Source organism: Bubalus bubalis, chromosome 1 (genome assembly GCF_019923935.1).
Source record: "Bubalus bubalis isolate 160015118507 breed Murrah chromosome 1, NDDB_SH_1, whole genome shotgun sequence".
Taxonomy (NCBI): domain Eukaryota; kingdom Metazoa; phylum Chordata; class Mammalia; order Artiodactyla; family Bovidae; genus Bubalus; species Bubalus bubalis.
The window spans coordinates 185,293,860-185,313,060 of record NC_059157.1 but is presented as its reverse complement, the minus strand read 5'-3'; the positions used below and the strand labels follow the sequence as shown (position 1 = coordinate 185,313,060).

The following is a 19,201-nucleotide window of genomic DNA, read 5'->3' as shown; positions in this document are numbered from 1 at the left end:
CTAATATTTTTCTATTATCCTCTTAATTCAAGTAGGGCTGCAGTGATAGCCTCTTTCATGATTTTTATTTGTAGCTTATATCTCTCCCTTCTTCTTGATCAGTCCTGATAGAGGTTTATCTATCATATATTTTTTTGAAGAACTATATTTTTGTTTTATTGATTTTTTCTTTAGTTTTTTTATGTTTTCTTATTTCATCGATTTCAGTTTTCCTCACTATTAATTTCCTTATTTCTCCTAACTTTGGATTTTATTTGCTCTTTTTGAATAGCTTCTGAAGGGGGATCACTGATGTGTGATCTTTTTCCTTTTCCAATACAAACATTAATGCTACAAACTTCCATCTACGTGTTGCTTTTAACTGCATTCCATGCATTTTGATATACTGTATTTACATTCTTATTCAACTCAAAAATATATGTGTATATATATATATGTGTATATATATATATATCTTCTAATTATTTTGGTGATTTCTTCTTTGACTCATGAGTTATTTAGAATTGCATTGTTTAATTTTCAAATATTTGAGGTTTTCCCCAGATACATTTCTGTTATTGATCTCAATGTTAGTTTTTCTGTGGAACTAGAACATCAATTCAGTCGCTCAGTTGTGTCCAACTCTTTGTGACCCCATGAACCGCAGCATGCCAGGCCTCCCTGTCCATCACCAACTCCCAGAGTTCATCCAAACCCATGTCCATTGAGTCAGTGATGCCATCCAACCATTTCGTCCTCTGTCATCAACCTTCTCCTTTTGCCCTCAATCTTTCCCAGCAACAGGGTCTTTTCAAATGAGTCAGCTCTCCACATCAGGGGGCCGAAGTATTGGAGTATCAGCTTCAACATCAGTCCTACCAATGAACACCCAGGACTGATCTCCTTTAGGATGGACTGGTTGGATCTCTTTGCAGTCCAGGGGACTCTCAAGAGTCTTTTCCAACACCACAGTTCAAAAGCATCAATTCTTTGGCTCTCAGTTTTCTTTATAGTCCAACTCTCACATCCATACATGACCACTGGAAAAACCATAGCCTTGACTAGACGGACCTTTGTTGACAAAGTAATGTCTCTGCTTTTCAATATGCTGTCTGCTGCTGCTGCTGCTGCTAAGTCACGTCAGTCGTGTCCGACCCTGTGTGACCCCATAAACAGCGGCCCACCAGGCACCTGTCCCTGGGATTCTCCAGGAAAGCATACTGGAGTGGGTTGCCATTTCCTTCTCCAGTGCAGGAAAGTGAAAAGCGAAAGTGAAGTCGCTCAGTCGTGTCCGACTCTTAGCGACCCCATGGACTGCAGCCTACCAGGCCCTCCGTCCATGGGATTCTCCAGGCAAGAGCACTGGAGTGGAATATGCTGTCTAGGTTGGTCATAACTTTCCTTCCAAGGAGTAAGCATGTTTGAATTTCATGGCTGCAGTCACCATCTGCAGAGATTTTGGAGCCCAGAAAAATAAAGTCAGCCAATGTTTCCACTGTTTCCCCATCTATTTGCCATGAAATGATGGGACCGGATGCCATGATCACAATTTTCTGAAAGTTGAGCTTTAAGTCAGCTTTTTCACTCTCCTCTTTCACTTTCATCAAGAGGCTTTTTAGTTCCTCTTCACTTTCTGCCATAAGGGTGGTGTCATCTGCATATCTGAGGTTATTGATATTTCTCCTGGCAATCTTGATTCCAGGTTGTGCTTCTTCCAGCCCAGCATTTCTCATGATGTACTCTGCATATAAGTTAAATAAGCACAGTGACAGTATATAGCCTTGATGTACTCCTTTTCCTATTTGGAACCAGTCTGTTGTTCCATGTCCAGTTCTAACTGTTGCTTCCTGCGCATACAGGTTTCTCAAGAGGCAGATCAGGTGTTCTGGTATGCCCATCTCTTTCAGAATTTTCCACAGTTTATTGTGATCCACACAGTCAAAGTCTTTAGCATAGTCAGTAAAGCAGAAATAGATATTTTTCTGGAACTAGAACATAATCTGTATTAATTTATCTTATAACATCTATTGAACTTTTTATTATGGCCCAAAATACTATCTCTCTGGGTAACTGCTCCATGTGCACTCAAAACCAGCATGGAATCTGCTGTTCTAGGACGTAGAGTTCTATAAATCTCAGTTCAGTCAAAATGATTGATAGTGATATTAAAGTCATCTATATTTCAAATATTATTTCTTCTGCCCCTATCTTCTCTTTTTGAGACTGTCACTACCCAGTGTTAGAATATTTGATATTGTTCTACAGCTCTAGGACAACCTATTCTGTCTTTTTCACTCTTTTGCACTTTTTGTTTTAATTTGGATAATTTGTTGGCCTAGCTTCAGGTTCACTAATTATTTTCTCTACTGTATTCAATCTGCTAATTAGATTAAGGAATTCCTTACATCTAATATTGTAGAAATGTTGTTTCTAACATTTTATTTATCTGTCTTTCTCTTTTGTATGGTTTTAACGTTCTTTCTGAATCCCTTACCTGTCTGTGGTTATTAGTCATAGTTGTCATAAAGTTCTTATTCGACAGTTTCATACTAAGCTTTCAAGACTGTTGCTGATTTCCTCTCTGGTCCTTCTTGCTTGCTTATTTCTTTTTTTTGTATCTTACAACATTTTATTATCTTATAATACTCTGATGCATAAAAGAGTAGCAACTGAATTGGGCTATACTTATTTCCAGTTCTTTATTTCTTCCTGCTTGTATGTCCAGGATCTTCTTCTCTCACTCTCTACCAAACATGAGATTGTTTACATATGCCATAGCTCCTTGTAGGATATTTTAAATTCTTTGCAGACTAACTTTACCCAGTTGCCTGTGAGTTCTGCTCTGTGATTTATTGCAAGAAAAGTATGATTTTGTAGATTAACCATCTCCTTTTGGTGGTTAGAATGGAAGTGATATTCTTTTGTGTCTTTCTCCATCCTTTTCAGAAATGGAATTCTATTTTTTAAATTTGAATTAATTCATATATCTTCTCTAGAAGTTCTCTTTTGGTAGAACCTACCTGCTTTAGCAATGCTGTTTGCCTTTCAAATTCATTGTGGAGGGTCCCCCTAGATACATAGTTAACTTCCTTTGTCTCTTTGGTGGAGCTGAAACAGGGAAGAGAAGGCACAGCAGTAGTCTCTGCCACTGTGACCTGAGGACATCAATAAGTAAATGGTGAGTTACGGGGGAAACTATAGGAAGAAGTGTATCCCCTCTTGTTTCATTTCCCCATACACAAAGTCTGAAGTTTCCCACATGAGTGGGTGACCTCTCACCTGTTCAGGTCGCACGTGGGTTCTGGGGACACAGAAACCAGCAGCTCTTCTCTAGAGCACATATTTGGCCTATGCTTCAGGCTTTCTCTATAAAGAAGGAATTGTCTTCACCTGTGGGTATTCTCCCCAAATCTTCGGATTCAGATCAGAATATAAGAGAAACCCTATCAGCCTTTCAAGGCCTAGACCACACCCTCCTAAGTCCCAGAAGGGGGAAAAGCAACATAGCAGTATCATCTGATTCAACCAACTGCTGTTTTCCCAGAAATCTCCCTTATCTTCTGTTTTATTATTTCTAAGTTTATTTTTCAAAATAGTTTCATATGGATCTTTTATATGGATCACGTTTATGATCATAGCATAGACAAATGGGCTATATCTCCTTGAATGCAAGCACTTTAAGGTGTTTTAATTGTGCTGTCTTAGTGCAATGATCTAACAGTTATTTAATAACATTAAATGGTATTAATAGTACATTGTATTTCTAGACCACGCTTAGAAGGGAAGTCTGCAATATTGGTATTCACCTTGTAGTCTCAGATGTGTGCATCGTGGGAAGTCTTCAAATGTCCTCCCCCTGAAGCATTCTTGTTTACATTCATTTTAAGTCCCTGGGAACACAACAAATTAAGTTAGTTACACACAAGATGTCTACTTCTGTAGTCATTCTACTGTGATTTCTGTGAATAATTTATCAACCGGTTAAGGCTCATCAAATCTGGCTTTTTATGTGGAAACTATCTGTAAGGTCTCTTACTGTTTATCTCAACATTTGAAATGCTATCATTTTAAATAAACATGTTTCTCCCTAAACAAGAATTTCATTATCAGAAGAAAGAAAAAAAAAATCTTGGCCCATCAGGGGCCTGTCCGCTAGGATGTGTGTTCAGCATCCGTCACCTCCCCTTTGTTGTCTGATGACCTTGAGTTCATTGTCTCCCTGTATTTACTCCTGTTGGCATCATCATTCCTCTTTATTTTATTTTATTCCAGGTGCTGGGGTTCCCCAGTTCCAACCGATTGCCCTGAATGGCCGAATTCAGGTCCTCAGCAATGGGTCTCTGTTGATCAAGCACGTGGTGGAAGAAGACAGTGGCTACTACCTGTGCAAGGTCAGCAACGATGTGGGCGCGGACGTCAGCAAGTCCATGTACCTCACGGTGAAAAGTAAGGAAGACGAGCTCTTCATTTTACCTAAATAGGGCTCTGGGGCTTCCATTTTCAGTGGTCTCCACGCACACTGTTTAAAAACAAAACAAAATAAATGTGGTTTGTTGCAGCTGGGGGGGTTGATGCTTTCCTGTCTTAAACATACAGTTGAAGAGGCTAGTAGAAGTTCAGCGACTGTCAGAATATGCAGAGTGTGCATCAGAATATGTGTCCAGGGCAGGGAGCCCTGGGCTTCCCTCCCTCCACTCCCCTGGCCATGGGTTCAGGCTCTGAGCAGCCCAGCAGATGAGTGGGTTGCTGCCTTTGGCACCCAGATTTCTCTCCTGTTGATTTTATCATGGAAAAGCCTAGTGCAAGGTCTCAGATGTGTTATTTTCAGCGGTCTCTTCATGCTTTTTGTCATTTGCAAGCTTGTCCATAGATTTCCTTCTTTAAGATCACTGTGAAATCAAGAAACTGGAAACCTCATTATCAACATACTTCCCTACAAGAAGATAAAGCATGTAGGACTATACTTAGGGTCCATGTTGCTGACAGGTCTTATAGGAAAGGGTGAAATTATTTTTATACTTTGGTCGCTAAACCACCAAAGAAAGGACGTAAAGTAGACCAGCTTCTACTGAGCATTGCTCACTAGCAAACGGTTGTACATCTAGTTTACACTGAATGGCTTACGTCTTTCTTCATTTATGTGCTTTGCTACTGTGTAGATTGAGATTTCTTCCTGACCACAAGCTTTAATCAGACTTCCTCTTGTTTAACTATGCTGTGTATAGGTTTTCAAGGATCTCTACCATCTTATTTATTAGGAGATTGGACTTAAAAGTGAATTTCAGTGCTATGTGTGAGAGAGACAGAGACTTAAAGACTAGCTACACAAATTCTAGTATCCAATCTACTGTACTAAGAATTTATTCCAGTTAATCTATTTTTTTATAATATGATAATGAAAATATCAAGCTATCTATTGCTATACTTTTGTATCATGGACAGATTATAGTTCTGAAATAAGGTTGCTTTGAAATATTAATACATTATGGACATATCAATACATAATTTTGACTGCTAAATGTTATATTCTAGAAAAACTGATTTGCAATAATTAGAGGACAAAAAGTCATATCACTTAAATCCAAAGTTGAAGTGGTAATTTTTAAAAATAATAAATTGATGAAATATTAAGGAAACTCAAGATTTGAGGACCAACATTGACCAATATTGATCCATCTTTCCCCAACAAAAAGAATATATTTTGCAATGCTTTAACATTTTAAAAAATTTTGCATGCTAAAAATAGCATATTTTAATGAAAAATGATTCTATTTTCCAAAGCAATAAATGAGAAGAGGAGCATCGTTTTACATTTTTACAAATGCTTTTAAAATATAGTTTTATAGAAGACTGTTCAGTTCTGATATCTCTTTCTACATTTAGACTGTTAAAATATATTGTTCTGGTTGAATTAATAAAGAAAATTTAGCTTTGTACAGACATATTGTCAGAAAAGGAAAGAATATTTTAGTAGCTTTCTCAGATAATTGTGGATATTCTTCAGTGATTCTATACCAAAACTCAACCAGTCGTGGTTTTCAATAAAATAGTTACCATGTGGAATTTGAAATAACATTAATGACTTTTAATACTTGGTTACACTATTCCATTGGTCTTTCTTGCCCTTTAAATAGAAACTGCACACAGTCACAATTTTGTAACATGCTATAAAAGTGACAGTGAATGTCGCTTAGTTGTGTCCAGCTCTTTGTGACCCCATGGACTATACCGTGCGTGTACAGTACAGTACATTTCTCCAGGGCAGAATACTGGAGTGGGTAGCCGTTCCCTTCTCCAGGGGATCTTCCCAACCCAGGGATCGACCCCAGGTCTCCAGCATTACAGGCAGATTCTTTACCAGCTGAGCCACAAGGGAAGCCTGTAACACACTATATTGGTCATTTTAAAAACATTGGTTCACTGAGTTACACCAGTCTAACAAATGTTTGACTGAGGCATTTCACTGGTGGTGGTGGTCATTCAGTCGCACTCTTTTCGACCCCTTCGACTATAGCCCACCAGGCTCCTCTGTCCATGGGATTTCCCAGGCAAGAATACTGGAGTAGGTTGCCATTTCCTTCTCTAGGGGATCTTCCTGCAAAAATCACATTCATTAATATTACCACTCATCTCCTGAGCAAGGTGGTTAAGAATAACATATTTAAAAAAATTTTTCTTTCTATCCCACTAATACATATCTAGGCTCTAATAGATACAGAACCCTCTGAAGGACGTAAATACAGTCAACCATGGACCTTGCCTTCATGAATGAAAGAATCTATGTTTTGAGAAAGGAGACAGCAAGGCAGGAGTAGAGCCTGCTAATCACAGTGCAAGGAAAAGAGTCAGGTGCACAGAGATGCCTGGGAGGACAGCACCATCATTTTGAGGAGATTAAGGGAAGTGTCAGGGTGAAAAAATCGTTTAAAATGGGTAGAATTTGAAAATTCAGAGATTGAAGGTTTCCCCACATCTCTCTCCATACTTTTGGTGGTGGTATTACAGTAGACATGGGACCACAAAGATGTCCACTTCCTCTTAATGGGCTTTCCCTCCTTGGGACCATCAGGCCTGGCTGTGGACAGCTCTGCTCCAGCAGAGGGCAGCCCTGTCAGGACAGAGGGTGGGACGCCTGGAACACACAGGTTCCCATCCCTGTAGAATCAGTGACTACAGAACAGCACCCAGGGTGCCAGAGTTTAGTCCTGAAGGATGCAGTTTGAAAGATAGAGTTGTTGAGGGTAAGCAGAGGCAGGGGAGGGAGAGAGAGCAGATATAAGAGATCAAAAGACTCAAAGCGAGAGGTAACTGTGTTTGAATGTTGTACCAGGGGTGGAGGAGACCAGAGAAAGAAAAATTCATAGTGAGTGTTTGTTCATCAAAGACAGATGTTCTTAGAGCTGGCCAATCTTAGTTTCTGTCTCTCAAACCATACAGACTATTAGCAGAGAGGTGCATTTATGAAATAATTCATTTTACCAGTTCTTGATAACCCTGGGGTAGCTTTGTACAAGACTGAAGTCAGGAGGACAAGGGGATGACAGAGAATGAGATGATTGGATGGCATCACCAACTTGATGGACATGAGTCTGAGCAAACCAGACACGGAAGCTTAGTGTGCTGCAGTCCACAAGATCGCAGAGTCAGACATGACTGAGTGACTGAACAACAAGCTTTGTACATAATTTCAACTTCAGGCATCTGGTATCTTTAACCCTCTAAAAGCACAATGTTTAAACTCTGAAAAGCAAAAACATAATTTCATGAAGAGATATAAAAGCACAGAGGCAGAAGATACACAGTGACTCTGTTGCTCCAGTGATCTCATTTTCAACAGCTAACAGAGCAACGGCTTGCACTTGTTCTTCATGTACTTGCTTAACAACACTACTGAGTCTGTGAACACTGACAGGCTTGGGCTCAGCACGTGGTCATGGGAGACCTGCCAGTTGGTGTGTAGATAGTTTTTACCAGGAAAACAGGAGGCAGTGGGAGCAGAGAGCCTCCACTCTGGCCTGGCACAGTCAGACTTGGTACCCAGCTGCCAAGCAAGCGGATTGTACATCCCTGCAGCCATGGCAGGATTATACCTGACATTGCAGCAGAGAGGTTCTGGGCTCTTCTTATATGATGCTACCCAAGCTTGCATCAGGCATGATTTCTTTAATGTTTCAAAAGAAACTGCACTGCCTTCAGTAAAAATATTAAGTATTCTCTCTTTTCTATAAGTCATTAAAAAAAAAAAAAAAACTGGTCTGCAAATATTTTTAAATGCAATAGGACAGGGCTTTCTACCTGATCAGGTTTGTCAGGAAATTAAAGTGGCTTCTCAGATGAGAGCTCTGGATGCCCAGGGAGGCTGGCACTGGATTTTACATACACTTTAAAGACCCGAACACTACTTCTAGAGCCTGGTGTGGAGGAGGACTCAGTGGATGCTGGGAATCAAGTCCTGGTGCAGACTGGGTTTCCTGTCTGGGAAGTTTTCTTACCACCGCTCCAATGATTTCAAAACCCACCACTCTAATAATAAAGCAATTTTATGAGTGCCTCCCTGCCATCTCCCATTTTGGAGTCAGACATAAAGAGGCCATGGTAAGGGAAGATAGCAGGCAACCACGTTTGGAATGAAAGGTCGTGAGATAGAAAGTCATCATGAGATAAAAAAATAATCAGTGCATATCCTTCCAGCTTTGTTGGTATTCCTGCTTCTGGTTCACCATTATAATTTCAATGCTGATTTATCATTTATGAAAGATGATCCCAGGGATAGTGACCCAAAACACCAGATAATGTTCAGGACTTTTGGCAAAAAGGACAGGGGAACTGGGCTTGACTTTGAATCAAATTTGGCCTCTGGTGATCATGCTACATTCCTCACCCCAGGACTATCAGGGGCTGCAGAAGTCTCTCCCACCCCCACATCAGGGACCACTTGGGATCTGGGGAATGTGGTCTTTTGTGCTAAGAAAACAATTCCTGAAGCTGTGGAATCTTTCAAGTGGAAGAGCTATCTTCTCAGGTGCCAAAATTGCACCCTCCACTGTCCCAGGTTTCTGCCTCAGCCAATCTGAGCCTGTGTGCCTCCGGGAACACTGCTTTCGATGTGGATCTCTAGCCCATGATGCCAGGCAGCTCTTCTTTCATCCACCACTCTCACAGGTCCCTTCTGATTCCCACATGCTGTGCAGTAGAGCATCCCTCATCAAACAGGAGCAGGCGCTTCCCTGGAGAGTCTGTTACTCGTGGAATCCACCCTCCCCCACCTCTGGATCCCAGAGTCCACCCATAGGTTCCAGTCTAGTCTTGGTCCTCAGGCCCCCGCTCTGAACAGGTCCCTGTGTCCCATGCCACCTGATCTCCATGTTCCCAGAATGTAGGGATGCATGAGTGTGCATGCACCAACTCCGGTCAGACAGTCCCCAGGTCCTGGCTGTTTCTGGACAGTAACATGATTTGACCTCAGGCTACCTCTTGTCCTGTTATTGCCAGAGTGGGTGTTGGGGTGGAATACAATATTTCATCACTCTACACCACCACCCCAAATAGAATCTGTTCATATCCACCCTTGGACAGTCCATTCAACCCCTGCAACTTCCTGCACTCATGCACCACTCAGGACCCACAGGTTCACCCACGAACACCTGCAGCCTTGCCCTGTGATGCTCTGGGGCGAGGAAGGAGCACTACCCTAGGCTGACCCCCAGGGAGGTCATGATGGCCTGAGGCCATCCCACAGGGCGCTCCCAGGTTCCCCTGGTCACTCTGAAAGGCCACTCTGTACTCCAAGCATAAGAGATGCAGGTTTGTGTTTTCTCTTTGCTGCTCACAGAAGTAGCAGACTCACATTTGAACGCTCTGCTGTTGTTCAGTCGATCAGTCGTGTCTGACTCTTTGTAAACCCGTGAACTGCAGCACCCCAGGCTTCCTGTCCTTCACCATCTTCTGGACCATGCTCAAATTCCTGTTTATGATTCTGTCCAACCATCTCATCCTCTGTCACCCCCTTCTCCTCCTGCCTTCAATCTTTCCCAGCATCAGGGTCTTTTTCATTGAGTCGGCTCTTTGCATCAGGTGGCCAAAGTATTGGAGCTTCAGCATCAGTTCTTCCAATGAATATTCAGAATTGATTTCCTTTAGAGTTGACTGGTTTAATCTCCTTACTGTCCAAGGGACTATTTAAAATTTTGTGTTCCTTAAACTGTCAAGATAGCTTATGTGTGTCTTAGTCTAATGCTACTTTCCCTCTATTATTTTAATTCAGAGAGCTTCTAAATCAAACCTTCTGAACCTGGAGGACTGTGAATGATCCCATGGGGTTAAGCAATCCCTTGAAACCATATGTAAAAATGTATGTGTTTATCTGGGGGGGGGGGTGGGGCGGAACATGTAGCCTTCGTGATATCCTCACAGGGATGATGATCCTCAGCATGACTTTTCTAGAAAATTAAGGCCCGGATGGCCTCAAATGAAGACTGTGTGTTGTGCTTTTCATGCAAATATCTCAGAACATTGGGCTGGAAGCTACAAGCCCACAATGATAGGGTCACGCAGGTGGAAGAGGAATAAACAACCGTGAACCAGTGGCAAACTAGCTATTACTGAAAACTAGGTTTTGATATTTCTTTATCAAATGAAAGATCACATCCACACTGCAGTGCAGCCTTGGGGCTGGTGAGACATAAATGGATCAAAGGCATGCGTAAAGCGGTCAGCAGTCGGGTTCCAGACCCACACTGCCTGGGTTCCGTCTGGTCCAGCCTGGTGCCCTGTGCAGGTGCCTCACCCTCTCTGCAGGACCGTGAAACACAGAGACAGTGCACACGCCTGTCTCTGTGGCTGACGTGGACCTTCACGTGTGAGGGCTCAGCCGGACACGTGGTTGGTGCAGGTGAGGGCAGCTGTCGTTGAGCTGGAGGCTGTGACTACTGGTGTAATCATCATCATTCCTAAATTACACCCCCGAGACGGATCAGTGCCTCCAACAGACTACGAGGTGTCCTGACTCAAAATCACCCAGTTTACACACCTTCCTAACCGTGGGGCCCACCAGGCCCCCTCCACGGTATCCGACACGTACACGTATGTGTCCTTGCCCTTCCCATCTGAAGTCCAGTTCACAAAAGTACCTGCAGCTTTCGTGCTGATGTCTGTATCAGAAGCAAAGGATGGAGCAGAGCCTGGAAAAGGAAGCATGGAGAAGTGGAGGGACCTGTTAGCTGGCGGGACCCCCAAGTGGCTGTATTGCCGATGGTGGGTGCTGGCTCCTGCCAGGGAGGGCAGCTGAACGTTTGCATTTCACGTCTTCCCTGAGCCTGGAGTCCCACCAGCGGAAGGTTCTTGGTGTTAAGAAGGGATCTGCAAGATGGGAAGGCTACTAGAGCAACTATGATTTGTCGCCAGCCTCAATTTCAGTTCCCCTCCTCTCTAAAGTGTTCAATTGTGTCCTCCTAGAATTCATAGATTGATGTCCTAACCCCAGTACCCCCAATTGTAACCTTGTTTGGAAATAGGATTTTTATAGATAAAATGTGTAAAAGGGGGTATTACTGGAGTCCTGTGGACCTCAGTCCAATAGGACTGGTGTCATACAAAAAGGGGAAATTTGGACACAGACATGGAAGGAATCAGCCATGTGAAGACAGACACTGGACTTGGGCTTCCTCGGCCAAGGGAAGCCAGCAGAGGCAGGAAGGATTCTTCCCTCAGTCCTTCAGAGAGAACACTGCCCTGCCCACACCTTGGTTTCAGACTCCTGGCTCCAAAACTGTAGCAGAATAGATTTCTGTTACTTAAACCACCAGTTTGTGGCACTTTTTAATGATATCCCTGCATGCACTGAGTGACAGTAGAGATGTTTGGCTAAGTCTTGTGTTTGACTCAGAGCAAACACGGCAGCTAGGTCACCTGCCCCAGCAGGTAAATCCCAACCTGTCTGAACCAGTGGATGTGAACTCTAATCTGAACCAACCAATGACAGCCTATTCCCTTTGAGCACGATTGGTTTAAGGATGGGCATGTGACCACTGTTGGTCAATGAAATGCAGAAGAGATGTGTGATCATTCTGAAAAGATTTCCCTAGTCTTCATAGTAGACTCGGCAAGAGATACATATTTTTAAATTCTTGACCCTATCTGGAGGTGACACCTTGATTCATGGCGACACTTTGGCATTTTCTTGAGGATAAAACCGATACATAAAGGAAGGTAGAATAAAAACAAACAAAAAAAGTCCCTGTTTTCCATTAGTAACCCCGTATATTTCCTAGCCACTTCCCCATAATTCATCGACCCTTTAAGCCCAACCCCTCTTTTTTTGTTAAAAGGATACATAAGCCCCTGAGTCTAGCCATTTCTTTGAGTTTCTTTTTTTTTTTTTCTTGTGAACTCCTGTGCATGTAAAAATGAATAAAGTTGTGTGCTTTTTCTACTGTTAAAAAGAAAAAACAGAAAAGTAGAGATTTGTCCCTAATCTACTGCATTTGCAATCTCCCCACCTCCGATTTCATCATTGTCTGGGAGGACCAGTTATTTGATGGCTTTGCTGTCTCAGCCAGTATGGGTGAGGGTATTCTCATTTACAGCTGGAAGCATCCAGACTAAATAGAAAGCAGACAGCAGGTCATGGGACTCAATTTGACCATCACTGCTCCTCTCCTAGCAAGTCAGGCTGAGCACAGCACCCCTGAGGGGTCCTATTTGGGTTGAGGAACCTGGTCTAAACTGGAATTCATCCAGTACGCTGCTCTGGGTTAGGGGAGGGGGGGGTCTGCAAAGGAATGACAGCTGAGGGTCAACGGCAAGCTGGGGACCTCGGGCACATCCCAGAGCGGGGGTCAGTCCCTGGTGGATGGAGAGTGAAGGACACCAAAAGCATCTCTTCAATGTCACCAGACTAGTATTCCTCTGTGGGAAAGAACATGTGTTTTCCTTCCTTACTTCTTTTTCCTCCTTCTTCTGTGTGGGGGCACCCTTCTACTCAGCAGCTGAAGTTATTTTTGCCAGTTCAGGGTAGTCTGCTGTTTCAAGGTTTCTGGGGGTGGTGGTACCAGCACCCTTGGTCCTCAGTTATCCGTCACCCTCCATTCTGGCATCCACTGAGATGCCTGCAGACCCACCTGGTCACTGCCTAGCTCCCCACAGGAGCCCCCTCTTGGTCACCCTGTGACCTTTTGCATTGCTTAGTAGTCATCCAATATTTGGGAAGATAAGATATGCAAATATTGAGACTTTCACTCTCTGTGACTCCCTTCTTTCTAGAATTCCCCTCTAATTTTCTAACTGCCTTGGCAGTCCTTAACTCTGCTCTCTGTAGATGAAGCTAATAGGCTTTTACTACTAATCCATACCCCGAATTAAATAGTTCCCTGGTAAATAAATAAAACCACACCAGTTTCATCATAAGATCCACTGATTCATCTGGGCTGTCATTTGCTTTGTGAACAGGTGCATGGAAATAAGCTTATGGAAAGGGGAGGCTTGGAGGTTCCCCTGTGACAGTTAACACCACGTTGCATGCAGGTATCTGGGCTATAAGCTCGCTTTTCTCCTGGGGACTCCCAGGTTTGACCTTCCTCAGGGACCATCTGAACAACTCATGTTAGGACATGTCCCAAGACAGTGCATGAGAACACTGATGAACATTTGTAATGCACGGGTGGGTCACGGAGGGGTCCCTGTGGCCACCAGGGCAGTGACCAGTCATCTGCTCTTTGCAGCTCCAGATGTGGCTGCATCAGAAAGACAGAGAGGGTGTGAGCAGTGGGCCTTTAAATATATATATTTTCCCACTTATTTATGTAAATCCCCACATGCTTAGCCTAGTGATTCCAGCACCTAAACGTTAGGTGTTCACATGTGCACATCTGTCCATTTAGCTGTTGATTTTAGGGACTGTTATGGAGGAGCACAGGGCCTTCCCAGGTAGCTTGGTGGTAAAGAATCTGCATACTAATGCAGGAGATGGAGGAGACGTGGGTTCGATCCCTGGTTTGAGAAGATAGATCCCCTGGAGAAGGAAATGGCAACCCGCTCCTGTTCTCTTGCCTGGGAAATCCCACAGACAAGGAGCCTGGAGGGCTACAGTCCGTGGGGTCGCAAAGAGTCGGACAGGACTGAGGACGCACACATGCATGCTCTTCCATAAGATAGCTACATCATGTTAAGGGGAAGTATGGCCCTGCTATATTGTCTTTTTCAGAGGATAAACATGGTGTAAAGAAGTGTGTGTGGTGCCAGGTTGGCCAGTGGTGAGTTTGTGACAGTTAATGTTGTATGTCCACTTGGCTAGGCTATGGTGCCCAGTTTTGTTCAAACACCTGTCTAGATGATTCTAAGAAAGTATTTTTTGGATGAGTTGTTGTTGTTCAGTTGCTACGTCATGACCATCTCTTTTCAACCCCATGGACTGTTAGCACACCAGGTTTCCCTGTCCTTCACTATCTCCTGGAGTTTGCTCAGATTCAAGTCCATTAAGTCAGTGATGCTACTGAACCATCTCATCCTCTGCTGCCCTCTTCTCTTCCTTCCCTCAATCCTTCCCAGCATCAGGGTCTTTCCAGGCTCTTCACATTAGGTAGCCAAAGTATTAGAGCTTCAGATTCAGCATCAGTCCTCCCAGTGAATATTCAGGGTTGATTTCCTTTAAGATTGACTGGTTTGATATCCTTGCTGTCCAAGGGACTCTCAAGTCTTCTCCAGCATCACAATGAGATTAACATTTGAATCAATAGACTCTGAGGAAAGCAGATTACCCTCTATAGCAGCGATCCCCAACCTTTTTGGCACCAGGGACCAGTTTCATAGAAGACAACTTTTCCTCAGACCAGTAAGGGGCTGGTTTGGGGATGATTCTGGTATGTTCCATTTATTGTGCATTTCATTTCTACCATTATTACACTGTGATATGTAATGAAATAAATATACAGCTCACCATAATGAAGAATCAGTGGGAGCCCTGAGCTCAGGTGGTAACGTGAGCAATGGAGAGTGGCTATAAATACAGGCGAAGGTTCACTCACTAGCCTGCTGCTTACCTCCTGCTGTGTGGCCTGGTTCCTAACAGGCCACCAACCAGTACCAGTCTGTGGCCCGGAGGTTAGGGACCCTTGCTCTATAATGTGAGTGGGCCTCATCCAATCAGTTGAAAGTCCTTCAGGAAAACAGATGGAGCTGCCCAGAGTGAGAAGCACTTCTGCCTCCAGGCTACCTTCTCACTAGAACTGCAAAGGTGACCCTTCCCTGAGTTGCCAGACTGCCGGCTTCCAGCCTGCCTCCAGCCTTCATTATAATGACCCTGCTCCTCAAGACGAATTTACCTGTACCTCCATCTGATCGGGAGAAGGAAATGGCAACCCACTCCAGTACTCTTGCCTGGAAAATCCCATGGATAGAGGAGCCTGGTGGGCTACAGTCCATGAGGTCATGAAGAGTCGGGCACAACTGAGTGACTTCACTTTCACTTTTCCCTTTCATGCACTGGAGAAGGAAATGGCACCCCACTCCAGTATTCTTGCCTGGAGAATTCCAGGGACAGCCTGGTAGGCTTCTGTCTATGGGGTTGCAGAGAGTCAGACATGACTGAAGCGACTTAGCAGCAACAGCCATCTGATCGGCTCCCTTTCCCAGAGGACCCTGACTAACAGACTTTGATGTTAGTGGCTGGCAGCCCAGGAAGGACTGGGTTTCCCCATCTGCCTGCAGCTCCACAACCACAATGTCTGCCTCCAGGAAGTCATCCATCCTGACAGGCTGTAAGTCTGACATCATTTATACAGAGTTAGAACCAAGGATGTTTTCAACAGGTCCTTGGGGTTTGCTGCCTTTTCATTTAGGACCACCCCATTTTAAAGATATAAATATGCTTTAATACCTTCTGTATTTGGGTGCAGGAAGCTGGCCGCAGAGCACTTGGAATTAGCACTGATGTGCTCAGTCATTCGGTCGTGTCTGACTCTTTGCGACCCCACGGAATGTAGCCTGCCAGGCTCCTCTGTCTATGGGACTATTCAGGCAAGAATACTAGAGTGGGTTGCCATTTCCTCCTGCAGAGGATCTTCCCAACCCAGGGATGGAACCTGTATCTCTTGTGTCTCCTGCAGGTGGGTTCTTTACCACTGAGGCACCTGGGAAGCCCCCACACTACACTTGGTCTTAGCCAGAAGGCTGAGGGAGGCCAGAAAGTAAGAAGGACAGATGTAGAATTGGGGTGCAGCTGCAGGGGGCCCTCTGCTGACCCTAGGCGAGCTCTGAGGCTCATCCGGCCCTTCCGAGCTGTCTGGTGCTGAGGCTGGAGGCCTTGCCTCGGAGATGCCAGGGCCAGTACGCATGCTCACAACCCAGCCTCTCATTCGGTTACTACCAGAATCTTGAACGTGCGGCCGTAACCCTTCATGGAAGCAGTGCTTAATGACTTCCAGCAGCCTCCATGGCCATCACCTGTCAGGAATCTTTCAAATGTTCTCATTACCTGTGAGGTTGGGAGCGGCAGCTCGACCCCGCACAGCCCGGCTGCCAGCGGCTGAGCCATCACGGGCGCTGCAGCGGTGCCTGCCGTTGAGTGTCGCCCTCTCCCTGATCAGCAGCAGAGATAAAAGGAGGCCACGGTGAGGCTGGCTGGGGACGCAGCCCTTCTGGCTTGACTCTTCTCAAGGAAATGTGGCACGCTCGCATTGGGCACTGTGTTAGCGAGCCATTCATCACACATGTCCACTCTGAGTATGGAAGTTTAAAACTATTATAAAGCAAACCACAGCCAATGCACCAAAATAACGGAAATCTTATCTCCAGCTCACCCTGCAGTGCAATATACCTTCTCGTCTCTCTTTACACCTGCCATTCCCGCTTCCAGCTGTCCTTCCTTAGCCTTGATGGTCTTCATCTCCCTTTTTGCAGGTTCTTAACACTGGCACGCATTTTTGTTATCATCCCTCAGTCGTTCAGTTGTGTCTGACTCTCTGCAACCCCATGGACTGCCCCGTGCCAGGCCTCCCTGTCCCTCACTGCTTCCCGAAGTTTGCCCCCGACTTTTCCTTAAAACACCAAAACCTTTCACCTCTGTAGGAGTGTTTCAGAGAGACAGACACAGGAAAACTGTTGAGGTTTCCAGACGCTGACTGGATGAAGCTCAGAACGGAGACCATGAAATCCTAGCCTTCCCTAGGTCATTCTGGCTGCCTAGCCCCTGGAATTGAAGAATCCTGCAGGTACACGCATAGTCTCAGACTTAAATGCAGAGGTCACAAGGTCAAGGTCACTGTGAGTAGAGTCTGCAAAATCAAGAGGTGACACTGTGCTTGGGCTTAAATATCAACAAGGAGACCACAGCCTTCACCTGGATCAGCTCTGCCACACCTGAGACCTCCGACCCTTTGTGCGTGGAAGCCTCCTGCCCCCAAGGCACAGTGCCAGTGGTCTGGCTCTGAGGGCCAGCCTTGATACAGTCTTTGGAGGGATTGGGGTCTCCTGCCTGGGAGCCAGCACCACCTCTGGGTTCTGTCCCTACAGACAGGCACTGTGGCCTTTCCCCACCTGGGACTCCCATCTCCATCTCCATCACGCCAGTGGCTGCATGGTGAACATCAGGTCATGACCACTTCAAGAGTGGGTGCCCTGAAGCTGCAAATCCAGCCTCCCAGGCTACAAAGAGAGGTGCTAATGCACCCCTGCCCCTGGAGACCTGGCCCACTCCACCTTTCAGAGTGATAGCAAAATTCATGCACAGCCTATAGGAACCTCCTGCAGTACTGGTTCCTCCTTGTTCACAGTGCTGCAGACCCTCCGTCCAGGAAGTCTGAAGTCCCCAGCAGGGAGGGACCCCACCTAGTGCCCTGGTCCTGCTTGAGGCTTCAACTCCCTCCAACAACCCAGTGAGAAGCTCGTGTAGCTTTGATTTGAATGCCTCTATTGATGGAGAACTCACAACTACAGGCATCTTATTCCAATTGAAATATCATGAATATTTTTTATAATACTTTGATAGAATTCCTACATTGTTCTACAAAACATACTTAGACACTTTCAATATATGCTAATTTCCAACAGGGCCGCAGTTTGGGTCACTCACTCTGTTTGCAGTGTTTCAGATGAGAAAACTGATGTTCCTGAAAGTTAAGAGGAACTCAAGGTCATATATATAGACTGACCACCTGGTCCCAGTTTGCCTGAGAATTCTGGTGTTAGCCTTAAAAATTCAGTGTCCAGAGGACTCCTCCCACAGCAGGAAGTGAAGAGCTGAGGTTTACATCTTCGCCCTCACAGACCACACATACTCCCTGTGCCTGCTTTTCTAGTTCTGCTCTTCAGAGTCTGGGTCACTGCTCCGTGCTTTCCCTCCACCTTAGGTTTTCCCTGTCCCCACATTCTGAGCAGGGCACACCTGGCCCAGAGTCACTGGGGCTGAACCCTCCTCCTTGTCAGACATCCAGAAGGCGGGTATGGAAGTCTTGCCCATGTTCACTCACTCCCACTGGACATTCTTCTTTTTTTATATAATTTTTATTGATTGATTGATTTTTGGTTGTGTTGGGTGTTGGGTCTTGAGAACACGGTTCTTGCCCCCAGTCTCCCCTGCCTCCTTGGTATCAGTGCAGGCACCCGTGCCAACCTCCAGGCCGCCAAACAGCTCTCTCCTGGGTGGGGGCACCCGTTCCATCGGGCAGGAGTCTACTCTGTCCAGCCCCCTTGTGCTCCATCCATCCCACCCTCTCCAGCTAAGAAAGCATTCTAGCCCTTTCTAAGCCTTTTCCCTCCTGGATAAGCCCAGAGGATGGATACCTAGGACGGAGCCAGAATGGTCATAGAATTAACATCAGGACAACCCTGTACGTCAGCCCTGCACTCAGGGCCCACCCCAGGGGCCCCTGCTTCTTAATGACAGGAAGTGCTGGCATCTAGTTGAGGTCACATGCAGAATCTCACCCAAGGTGTCAGAAGACCAACGCACTGGCTGTCGCCCAGAAATGCTGCTCTGGCTTGCCAGCCAGCAGGGCTTCCCTGGACCCACACGGGCAGGGAGGGAACCTCTTCCCTTCAGGCAGGGGAGCCAGGCAGGTGGGAGATTTGGGACATCCGGACAGCATGGTACAGGTTCACCTGCTCTTGTCCTACCCCCAGCATCTTGGCCAGATGAAGGTACTTACAGATCCCCGTGTTCAGCTACTTGGTCTTTTTATCATCTGCTCTAGAGAAGGAAATGGCAACCCACTCCAGTATTCTTGCCTGG

General features: G+C 45.2%; 1 protein-coding gene across 1 annotated transcript in view; it reads left to right on the top strand.

Moving 5' to 3' along the window:
- Positions 1-19,201, top strand: part of DSCAM (DS cell adhesion molecule) — a 283,047-nt gene that overhangs the window by 50,416 nt on the left and 213,430 nt on the right. Inside the window, exon 4 of the mRNA XM_045165314.1 lies at positions 4,252-4,425. Within this exon, the coding sequence (XP_045021249.1) occupies positions 4,252-4,425 (174 nt within the window). The remainder of the gene's footprint in view (positions 1-4,251; positions 4,426-19,201) is intronic.